Raw genomic sequence first — 12,259 nt, 5'->3', positions numbered from 1 at the left:
TCTCGCGAGAGAGCAGTGTGTACTTACTATGACTACAAGGCAGAGAAGCGTCGGTTCGTCAGTTTTTAGGGAGAGAGACAACAGTGTTGTGAAGAAACTCGGGACATAAAAGGATTCTCGCCCAATACAAATAACGGAATTGCAAGTGGAAGTGGATTTTTGTAACCTTTTCAATAACATTCCAAACAAAGAGCTTTGGCCGCGTTAGCGTGGAATGTGATTTTTCCTTTTATGTTTGCCTGGAACGGGGGGCTTCAGCTTCCAAATGAGAAGGAGCGGGGGGGCTTCTCGTCGGAGTCAGGAAACAAGTAGGCTGCGAGCATGAATTCGTTTATATCGTGGGTAAATTAATTAAAAACCAAACGCTTTAAGAATAAACCAGTGGGGTGGTTTGTCTCGTTCCTTGCGGTAACACCCCGTTTAGCCGTCTGGAACGGTGTGAAAACAGCAGGGAGTTGTACTGTTTTAAATGCCCCCAGCACGACGAGCTGGGCTCGGTCAGCTCGCCACCTTGCCTGGAAAACTCCCCACATCTCTCTGGCCATCATGGTGGTGAACTCTCTGAAGAACATCACAGGGAACTTCTAAACCCTCTCTGCATGTGTCCACCGCGCCGTGGGGGTCGCTTTAAAGATGGTGCACAGTCACGCACACACACAGACTCATCTCCTTGTCCGCAAACGACGGTGCTAGGGGCAGGATTGGAACGTTGTGGATCCGTGCAACTGAGTACATAAGAGCCCGTCTGTGAGATAGAGAGAGGCTAACACAAACTGACCTCCTTTGTACCTCCAGAGGAGCAACACACCACGCTCCGTCGTCGGTCACGACTCTCTCCCTCTCTCTGCTATGGATAAACTCACTATTATATCAGGATGTCTCTTCCTGGCCGCAGACATGTTCGCCATCGCCAGCATTGCCAATCCAGACTGGATCAACACGGGGGAATCGTCTGGTAAGTTAGGTGAGGGCACAAGTTATTATTCTTTATTTATTCTAAGTATCATTGCATTGGAAACCCCCTATACGTGGCAAATGCATAACTATCATGAACCTGTGTTAATTGTGCTGTTTGGACTGTCTCGTATGAGTTCCCCCGTCCTTCAGTATAAGACTTTATTATAAACTATGAAAAAGGCTGAATAATTTTCATTAGATGAACCGTTATTTATTGGAAACGTAGCATCAACACCAGCGTGAAATACAATACATCTGCACTGGATCTGGCTGAGTTAACATTAAGATGAACGTATATTCTATAAATAACTAGATTTTGTATAAATATAAGTACAAATGTACAATCTGTCTATATGCATAAAGCATAATATACATAATATCTATCGCCAATTAATATATGAATGGGTATACTGAAACTGGTTGTCCAATAATTCGTTTTTAACCCAGTATTGCTTTATATTGATTAATTTTAAATACGTGTTTCCTGTTTTTATTTTGTCTTTAATGTGGAAATACTTTTATTTTGATCCCTTTTGTGTGAAAATATGTTTTTGTATTGTTGTTGTTTTTTGTATTGTTTTGTCTTTGTTTTGGTGTTGTTGCTCCCTTCCCCAAAAGGACCACAATGGAAACAAGTAATTGGGCTTTTTTGTTCTTTTCTCCTTTTGAATTAAGTTTCAAAAAGTGTTCAATCAATCAAAAGTATGTAGGCCTACAGTCTATCAACAATGAATATTATGCAGTCCTGGGCAAACGTGACAGTTCTGTAGGCTACTATTTACATCCCAGTAGTCCATTGTGCATGTGTACCCTGTAAACTGTTATAACCTGTTATTATATCTTGTTTGTGTTTGGTTAGCACAGTCTGTGGAGCATATCACACCAACATTTCACTGCACATACTTGTATGAGTCAGTGACAAATAAAACCTAGTCAAGCAGGAGTCAGTAGTCCCAGAGAACAGAACAGACAGTGTAGTCAGTGTAGGTCTTCAGTTCTTCTCATATGAGGGTCAGGCTCTGTTGTGGAGCCTGATGGCAACGGGCACAAAGGACTGTCCCAGGTTGCGAATTGCTCCTTGTCTCTGCTAGCTCATCATAGATGGGAGGGCTTCGCCAGTGTCCAGCTTCCGACCGCACCACCTCCAGAATGTCCAGTTTAACTGTCTCCAACTACTGAGCAGTTACTTGGCACCTCTTGTGTTTTGCATACAGAACTAAAGGTGGTTCACAACCTTCTGTTTGTCATTATGCAGTATGTTCACATTCTGTGACCCCCTCAAGGCTGTGTCTAGGCGCTTCTAGATGTAAAGTACAAAGGTAGGGGTGGGAGACCACTGTAATGCAAAAATCTTTTAACACCTTCAAATTTGCATCCTTTAGTTTACAGCGTTTTTCTAGGCACTAGAACTAAACTAAACTAAAAGTTACAAAACATGCAGACTACTCGGCAACACATTTGGAGTCACAAAAACTCTTTCTCAGGCAGCACTGGCAAGGAGGGAGAGTTGTTGTGACTCGAAGCCTGTTGCCAAGTAGTGTGCATGTTTTTAAGTCTTTTGTGTGATTGTTTTATTTTTTGCATTATACAATGGTCTCCTGGTATCCTTTTTACTTGGGACCTTTGCCTTTTTGGGAACCCAAGTACTCAATTGAATTTAAAGGAGCTTTATTGTAAAAACATACGTTTACATTGCCAAAGCAAGTGTGAAATAAAATCAATCAAAAATAAGAAATCTCCACTTTGGAATCTCCACTTCTTTGTGTCGTTTCTAGGCAAGACAGACAGATGACAAAAGTGTTGAAACAGATTTGTATTGTAAAGTGTTACGTGTGTATGGGTGTTTGAGTCCGACCCTGCCATGCATGGGATATACAATATAGACAGAAAGAATGGACAGCTATAGCCATGTGGAACTTGCAGTATTGTTAGTGAATTGTAGTTGCATTTCCTCATCTGTTTAGTTTACTTGTTCAGTGATGAGAAAAAATGTAGACCCAAAGGGGATAAAATGTTACAATCTACTTAATCTGTCAGATACCTGAAGATACCACATAGTTATTATCACAGTAGTGCACTTGACTAGCCAGGCACATAGACTATAGGCAAGAGCAAATAGCGTATATCACTACATTCATGTCAACGGTTCTTGTCTTGCATTTTGTGTTTCATAACTTACCACCACATGAATTGTCATGCAGGTAAATCAGTAAATGATAAGCAGAATGCGTTGCATTAACCAGGCAGCCATCCACCAAATTATCTTAAAGGGTTTGTGTGTGATTACTGACCCAGGCGCCCTACCTTTTCATTCTGCAAAATTAAACCCAATTCAATTTGTTATCGGGAGGGCCTCTGCCCTCCCATTTCATCCTGCAAGTCATGGTATGAAATCAGGCAGATGCAAAGCTAAAAGGCTCTTGTTCCAGTTTAATTAGCCTAATGGTAATTACCTGACCAGGGGAAGTGTTGTTTGTAAATGGAGATGTATGCAGTGAATTTTAATTAGGTCTTGTGGGAAGGAAAAACTTTTCCTTTGAGAGAACTAAGGCTCTCTAAGCCCCAATTATGACGGAAATTGACTTGGCTAGAGGCATTTGTGTGGTGTTTGTTTTAGAAGTGAAAAACATTACAGAATCGGTGTTGGTGTTCCAACAGGGCGGTGCTCAGACTGTGTGTTCGCCTACACTGGTTCTGTTGTGCTTTCTCACCACGTCTGTGAGGAATTTAGAAAAATAAATCAGAGGAGTTTTCCTGTGATGTGAAGAGGTGCCACATCCAGGAGACTGGGGTTTGATTCCTCCACGGTGCCTCCAGCTTGGCTGGGCATTCCACCAAACACAATTGGCCGTACGTGTTCGCAGGTGGGAAGTGATTGTAGGAGTCGCTTGCAGGTTGGTTGAGCTGCCTGCTCAGCAGGGATCGGAATTGGGAGAGATGTATTGTGTTCCTCCGCCTACGTTACACCCGCCTACGTTACACCCTCCCAGTGAAACTCCTCACTGTCAGGTGAAAAGAAGCGCCAATGTATTGGAGGAGATATGTGGCTGTCTACATCCTCCCCAGACCAAACCGTAGGGATTCGCAGTGACAGGGACTATGGGCTACAATAAAAATTTATTGGGATGAAAAAGAACAACAAACCGATGATAGAAAATAGGTGCCACACCCTGGAGAAACATTTTTTTATCTGCCCAGAACCAACTACGCAGAAGAACTAAAACATCTTTGACTAACTCGTGTATCGCCATCCTGAAAGTTGGTTAGGGTGCACTTTTTGAATGTGTACTCCCCCAAGGACTGAGAACACTTGTGATGTTCTTCTCATAATGTTAACATTGATTGATTGATTGATTGATTGAATACTTTAACAGTTTGCAAAAGGTGCAGAGGTACAGTTATACAATAATGCTAAAAGCATAACACAAAAATCTATGAGGGCCCAAAAAGAATGGAGAAGTTTTGCCCATGCCCAGGTGTAGTGACAGTTTGTTATCAACAAGCCATGTGCAGATTTTACCGAGCTCAGAGCTAAGGGCTTTTTCAACCTGAAATTTTGTCCGAGACAAGGCTACAACCAGTTCAAGTTCAATCCCTAATTGCACTTGTTGTTGCTCACCACATTGTTCTCTCTTGTAATGTAGTCATCATCTCTAGACGGCAGTTTCACAGATGGTGACAACTTTAGCTCATTAGCCGCTGTTGTGACATTGCTGTCTCACTTAACGCAAACCTGCTGTTTCCCCACTGTGTTCATTCTATCCTCTGTAATAATCCCTGAGGCTTTGTCATGCAGCAGGTTGCGTTTTGTACGTGGGTGTGTGTGTGTGTGCTTTCCAGCCACCCTGCAACTCTCAAGTAGGTTCTTTGTTGTGAGTTTTGAAACTGTGGGGGGACTGAAGGGGACTCAGGAAGTGCTGTTTTTAGCCCCTTAAAAGATGTGAACGTACACACACACACACACACACACACACACACACACACACACACACACACACACACACACACACACACACACACACACACACACACACACACACACACACACTGCCCTCTTAAAAAACTGTTCCCACCTGAGACAGACATTTTGAAGTATCTTGCTGGAACTTAGGTTACCAAATCTTATTTTCACTTGGGAGTTTTATAGCTTACTCATTCTAAACTCGGCATGCATCTTCTGAAATGAGATTTGAACAACGCACCTCAAGTCCTAGCTGAATATCAGCTTATAATTATTCTGTACATTCTGTGGGAGAGTTACACAGTAGCACTATTTACATTCTCTCACTCTCAAAATGAACAATATTTCAGGAACTTAAATGTAACTGTAAACCGCTAACCTCAAGTTCCTCAAATGAAATTGTGCCTTATCTCTTGCTTAACAAACAACTGTCTTGTGATGAGACATAAAAGAGATAAAAGGGTTGATTGTATGGGATATTTAGGCTTTCTCTCATAACATGCTGTCCATAGAGGGTCACCCAAAGGCAATGAATGCAGACCTGCGTTTGATTTGTTTCCCCACAACAGCTTCCAATGACTACAACAGTAAAAGGAACTTGAACTCCCAGATGAACCACATTAGCCAATCAACAGTTTCGTCAACATTAGCAACCACTATTGAGAGAAGGCAGGACAAACTAGTAAGGACTTTATTTGGTCAAATTGTAAGATAGGAGGATAATTCTGGGCATCATTATAGTTTTTTTTAAACATTCTTTATTTTTATTCTTTTTCTACATACTATGTACTGAAGTATATAAACAAGGTGTCTCAAAATAGCCAAGACAATTAGTGGGTAACTGGATAAATAAATATAAAGAGTGAGAAAAAAAGAATGAATTGAATTTAAGGTATAAACAGAGTAAAAAACTGGGCTTCATCTTTCATGACATGATATAAGCTGTTGTGAGGAGTCCTTTGTAGTCAGGCAGCCGGGGCCTTGAGAGCAGATGCTTTCTCTATCTCCACTGGGTCTCACAGCCAGGGTGGGGTTACTGTGTGTGTGTGTGTGTGTGTGTGTGTGTGTGTGTGCAGATGCAGCCCATTGCACAATTAATCATTTATATTTGCTTGATCAAAACGAATAGTTCTTTTTCGCTCCACTGACATTGAACAATTTTCTCTGTCATCATCAGCTGTTAGAAAAGGAATCATCTGGTAGTTTGTCAGTCGAGAGTTTTGTTTGTTGTTCAGCTGTGAGAAGTTCAAGAAGGAATTTAGTATGAATAGCCTACAACAGGATAGATGCATAATGGACAGACCATGACCACACACAGACACAAGATGTGTATGCGTGTGTGGAGTGGAGGTCTTTCTAATTGGACCCACCAGGCCTTTTAAGAGCACATATGAGTTTCTGTCTCAGCCAGTGACTCACCATCTTGACATGGAACCACTGATTGGTCCTTTCCACTCCTCCTGCACTCCATTGACTTTCAGACTGACTTTCAATTATTGGTCTCTCTCTCTCTTTTTCCTTGCTGTCTTTCTTTGTCTTTTGCTCTCTCCCATTGTCTCTCGCTCCCCTCTCTCTTGGTCTGTGGGCTCTTCCTGTCCATTTGCCTGGGAGCTCTGTGAGTCTCACTACTCTGTCCGTCTCTTTCCTCCCTTTCTCTCTCTTGTTTCTTCCTCTCGTGTCCATTTCTTCCTCTTTCTCTATCCCCTTTCCTTCCCGTTCTCTTTTTCGCCCCTCATTTCTACCTCTGTGTACCTGTTTACACTCCATCGATTGAGAGGTAGATCGCCTGTCCGTCCCATTCGCTCCTCATCTGTCTCTCTAGCTCCCTGAACCATCCATCCATTGGTTGCTGCTGGATTGCGGTTGTTTCAGTCCTTGGCCCCAGAGCACAAATCTTGTCATCTGGGAGGTGATTAGGTCTCTGTTCCCTCTGTGGAATACAGAGAAACATGCCCAGCTGACATGTCGGCCTGCTTGATAAATGATGTCATGGGCGCACAATCGTCCGCACTCATTATGAAACAACCAAGAGAGTTCACAAGAAGCTTTTGTATTTGCACTGGACTGTTTAAAAAGGTAATGAGTGACAATGTAATAATCATCAAATAAATAAAAACAATTAAAATTAATGTCTGTCTTTTTCCTTTTCTCTTCATTCCCTCCCTCACTCTCTCTTTGTCTCTTCCTCCGTCTTTCTCTCTGTGTGTGTCCCACCCTCTCCCTCTTTATCCCTCTCCCACTCTCTCTCTCTCTCTCTCTCTCTCTCTGGTTCTAGGCTCTCTGACGGTGGGTCTTGTGCGTCAGTGTCAGACTATCCATGGACGGGAGCGGGTCTGCATCCCCCCCAGTCTCCCCCCGGAGTGGGTGACCACCCTCTTCTTCATCATCCTGGGCATCATCTCCCTCACTGTCACCTGTGGCCTGCTGGTGATGTCACACTGGCGGCGAGAGGCCACGCGCTACGCACGCTGGGTCGCCTTTACTGGAAGTAGGTCTCCCTTCCCTACCCTGGGTAATGTGTCCATTTGTTACACAGCCCTCCTCTGAATCATTATTGAATATCATACACACATGACATACATGAATAACATACAACAAAATGATGAAGATTAAATACAAAAATATTGCTGGTTTTGGTAACTGGTCCTTTGGTTTAGTAAATGGTAATACATTCCCAAGTTGTATTGTTCAATGATGAGATTTACGGTAATTATGTTGAAACTTTAGAAGCTGGGGGGCACGGTGGCACAGTCGGTAGTGCTGTCGTCTCACAGCTAGAAGGTCCTGGGTTCGATTCCCGCAGGGGACGCTGTGGGCGCTGGGGGTGTGTTCTCTCCTCCGCGTCATCAGTGCCCATACCCTAGGTGGGGTTGGCGAAAGGGCCTTTCTGTGTGGAGTTTGCATGTTCTCCCCGTGTCTCCTAGGGTAGGTACCCTCACAAAAACATGCAGTAATCCTGGTCACTATACTGCCTCCCCCTGGCCAGCCGGGGCGCCTGATGGAGGGGAAGGGAACTGGTTGGAATAACGTGTTCCTTCCACGCGCTACGTCCAACCAGGGAAACTCTCCCCTGTCAGGTGACAAGAAGGTCAGTTGGCTCTCATGCATTGAGGCATGAGCTCGGCCCTGGCCTCCCTAGGTTGGCAGAGGAAAGGTAGTGCCCAGGATTACATAGACAATTGGCACTGGGTGTAAAAAATAGGGTTACAAAATCGTGGGATAAAAAAATTAAGTAAAAAAAAAGAAACTTTAGAAGCTGACCATTTAAAACCCATTTAGACCTAAGGCCCATTTAGACCTGTCAGATTTTAATTCAAAAGTTTCCACAAAAAAAAACTGTGGAAACTGAAATTGTGATGTATTTATTCATAAGCCATATTGTGCAGCCTTAGTGTAATGGACATTACATTTGATGTTAACATTTTGTGATGCATGCATGCATGCATGCTCATAATTTCAGTAAAAAAAAGAAAGAAGCTTTTAGCTTTTAATAAGGAGGAGGATCTCATTGTCTGAGTGGCTGCTTGAAAGCTGTCCTAGATGGAGCTGTTTCTATTTTTATGAGCTGAGATGGAGCCTGTTTGTATTAGCAGCTGCAGTGAGGAGCAGCAACTGGGGTTTTTACCACCCTAAAGACAGAGCGAGACATGCACACAGGCATTGAATAACATTCGTTCATTTCTGAGTTTCTTTGTTATTGTTGATGTACTTGTAATAGTTTTGGTATAACTGTGATTGCAGGTGCTCCACGTTGTGGATGAAGTTGCATTGGATCATATGTATACGTACCGGTACATAACAAACAGAATGTTTCACATTGTGTTCTCAACTTTGTTCTAACAAACGGCATCTCTCTTTCCCCACCTCTGTCTCTCTCACTGTCTCTCGTCCACAGTGGTTCTATTCTGCATGGCAGCACTCATATTCCCGATAGGCTTCTACATCAATGAGGTGGGAGGTCAGCCGTACAAGCTCCCTAACAACACGGTGGTGGGTTCCTCCTATGTGCTGTTTGTTCTCTCAATATTCTTCACCATAGTGGGACTGCTGTTCGCAGGCAAGGTCTGCTTGCCTGGTTGATACATTGGACCTGCGTTTCCGTTTGCGTTCTTCAGAAAAGTGCCGCGCACGGGAGGCTACTAGCCTATCGTCAAAACGATGAGTAGACCTGGGTGTGCCGCTGTGTGGATCTTTCTGTGGGGTCTTAACGTACTGATGCGGCTTGGTTACCCCAGTATGTATCCGTTGAATAATCTGTAAGCACTGACCTCAGACTGGGCAGGTGTGAGAGGGGTTCAGATGGCTCTCAACGATCCAATTGATGGGCAACCGACGGACGAAGAGAGGAAGCTATGGGAAAGAGAGTCATAGGAATGAAATACTGGAATAGAAGCCTGTTCCATCGTATGTGTGTCAATATACTGTATCTCAATGAAAGTGAGAGGTCGTCATGTGCATTTGTCCACTAGCCTCCTGACTGTTCTGTCTTTGCAAGACCGAGAAGATCACATGTCACAGAATGTAATTTTACATTAATCTGTCAGATTTCGTGGGGTCTGACAAGGTTATGCTTTCAGGAATCTGTCCATGTTAATATGAGGATCATGCCGAAAGAGGGCCAGTAAATGGAGAAAAAAATACATTGTATAAGTTAATCTCTGGATAACATACATGTACAGTAGGACATGAAGCTGTTCTCTAGGATGGTGTCTGACTGTGAACTCTTAAGTCGGTCAATATTGGAGCCAGTAAACAGCAAGTAAAACTTATTCTGGGGGTGATGTTTCAGTTGTAATCCCTTTTTTTGTAGCAAATGTGTTAATTCACTGCATTGTGGTTTATTATATTTGAAATGATAATTATGCACTGCATCAAAGAGGTCCATAAATCTGTCAAACGTCTTTGTTTTCTATGTTTATACAGGTATTTTGTTGCCCAGTTCCTGTATATAGCAATAGACAAATAGGACTGAGAAGCACTGTGATCATACATTGATCAGTATGGAGAACCACCTCACTCAATCGCTCATTAGTTCAACTCGTTCTGGCGGTGGACTGTTTTGATGATAACCAATTCACATCGTTATGTGATATAAATGAGACAATTGGCGTTAGTGTCTGTATTATGTGTAACCTGATTAATTTGTCCCCTTGGAGTAAACTTGGTGTAAAAACTCACTCCTAAGGTGAAGTACCAGCACCATGCCACCACAAGACCTTTTCAGCTGAGTTGGTAGATGTTTAAGGTCATGTGGCGCTCTGGAGCAGGAGTTAGTTACATGTAACTAAAACAAATGTAATCCTTTAGTTCTGTCTTCTTTTCCCACCAGTGAGGCAGAGCTAAGATGCCGCCCGATTCTTCCATCCACTTTCTTCCTTCATGTGAGGGATCTGTGAGGTTCATTGCACTAAAGTACTCGCAGGATATGTTAAAGTTGCTATGGAAACCTGATAGAAAAGTATTTATTGTTGCGAGAGGTGATGGTGACGAAGAGAGAGAGGGAGAGAGAGAGAGAGAGAGAGAGTGTGAGTGTGTTATCTGTGTATAGACAGCACACAGGGAACGGCAGGACCAGAGACCCATGTTGTTTGCAGAGGTTCACATCCACTCCCTGCTATTGTTCAATATTCAATATGCTTCCTGCCTCTGACCTTCTAGCTAATTCAACCAGCCTCAAAAGTGCTGCTATTCAAATACTTTTTGTTCTCCTTCTCTGCAAGTGTACTTGCAGTGTCCTTGCTCGTTGCTTTACACCCGCTTTTCAATTTAGACTTTGTGGTTCCCATGGTAACAAATGGCTGCTACTGGGGGATGCTGGTAAGTAGCTACATCGATGAGCATGTCCTCTCGCTCTTAACGTGGACAAGATTGATCAAACTATCTTCTTACAAAGTACTCCTAATGATGAACTTAAATACTGAAATAAACATGAAATAAAACGGTACTTTTAAACACAGAGTACTTCAGTTAGTGTATTTTTAATGTCATTTTTCTGGTTTAAAAAATGCTATGCGTTCCGAGTGGTGGTGTGTCACAAATACATTTTTTTCAAAACATTGTCTTTGAGGGGAAGTAATTCGATTTTTATTATACTGTAAATAAAACCCTGAGAAACACCTTAACAATTTGTCAATTCAATGAGTTGATTTTAATTTCATAGTAGCGTAAATTAGTTATTTGAAATATGAAAGTGTTCAAAAGGTTTCAAAACTACTGTTTTACACTACATACTCCCAAAGCCTTGTGAAGTCCTAAATGTAGATAAAGAGAACCCAATTAAACCATTGAGACAAAATTCCATATCTGTTAGTGGCAAGAGTATGTGAACCTCTAGGATTTTGGGTTAATTTCAACGTGAGATTAAAATCAGGTGTGTTAAATATTTAAAAATAATGAATTAAACTCCTAGAGTTTTGTATACTTTTGTCACTCACAGATCTGCAATATTGGATCCTTTTCTGCAATAAATAAATGACCATGTATAATATTTTGTCTCATTTATTTTCTTTATCTACTTACTTGGTACATTTGGGCAGCATGGTGTAAATCGATGTTTTTTTAAAGCTTTTGTCCGCCAAGGCACATCAAAGGGTAAATCAAGCCACAGCTGTATTCATATTTGTGCAAAATATCTTCTATAACAAGTTATCATTCTTAAATGTTTATTTTTATTTACTAATGACAAATAGGTTTTAAATATATTTGTGAGTATCATTTGCCAGTCTGTATTGGGGAATGAATGTGCAAAAAGTAGGTTACTGATAGTTTCCTCGCCCCTCCCGTTTGTATGCGAGAGCTGGCAAAAACTTCTGGGAACTCAGATTACTGATATAGTAAATTAAATAAATTCACAACATTGTGTATAGTTGTATATTGCAATAATGTGTGGTTATCACAATTGTCTCGTGGCATACTGTTTTGGGAACCACAGGTGTAAAGTGTATATTACTTTATTTGAGTACAATTTGTCCTTAGTGACATCACCTGGTCACAAAAGATAAGAGGCTCTCAAGAAGGATTGAGTCATTTGTCACAATGTCCCCTTTCAGTGGTCTGTTTTCATCAAATAATATAACCAGATGATTTTTTGTTTTACAGCAATTGTATACACATCAACGTAGCATGAAAAGGACAATGCACAGTCAATGAAAATGTTTATATGGCTTAACACATATGTATATAATCTACTTTTTTAGGTTTGGTTTGTGGTGTCATAGCAGTCTTCATCACTGTTCCATTACATGCAGTACAATAAACACATTTATTGATACTCATATATTTCAATGTAAAATACAGTGACAATGACTCAAAAAAGCTCGAAGAAAAGATTGTACAAACTGT

The 12,259-nt window shown here is 41.8% G+C and overlaps 1 protein-coding gene across 4 annotated transcripts; it reads left to right on the top strand.

Annotated features, from left to right (window-relative positions):
- The first annotated feature begins 47 nt into the window (after positions 1-47).
- Positions 48-11,338, top strand: LOC308104758 (uncharacterized protein C16orf52 homolog A-like). Of its 4 annotated transcripts, none has more exons than XM_080455267.1 (3): positions 48-955; positions 7,194-7,430; positions 8,814-11,338. In XM_080455267.1, the coding sequence occupies exons 1-3, from the start codon at positions 850-852 to the stop codon at positions 8,996-8,998; spliced, it is 528 nt and encodes a 175-aa protein (XP_080311393.1). In that variant the 5' UTR covers positions 48-849; the 3' UTR covers positions 8,999-11,338. The 4 variants fall into 4 exon arrangements, with proteins under 4 accessions (XP_080311393.1, XP_080311392.1, XP_080311395.1 ...); XM_080455266.1 differs by having other exon boundaries at positions 48-964; XM_080455269.1 differs by having other exon boundaries at positions 7,194-7,406; positions 8,814-11,337.
- The last annotated feature ends 921 nt before the right edge of the window (positions 11,339-12,259 follow it).

This window comes from Gymnoscopelus braueri (genome assembly GCF_963280865.1).
Source record: "Gymnoscopelus braueri genome assembly, chromosome: 17".
Taxonomy (NCBI): domain Eukaryota; kingdom Metazoa; phylum Chordata; class Actinopteri; order Myctophiformes; family Myctophidae; genus Gymnoscopelus; species Gymnoscopelus braueri.
The sequence above is the reverse complement of the archived record's forward strand: the minus strand, read 5'-3'. Positions and strand labels throughout refer to the sequence as shown.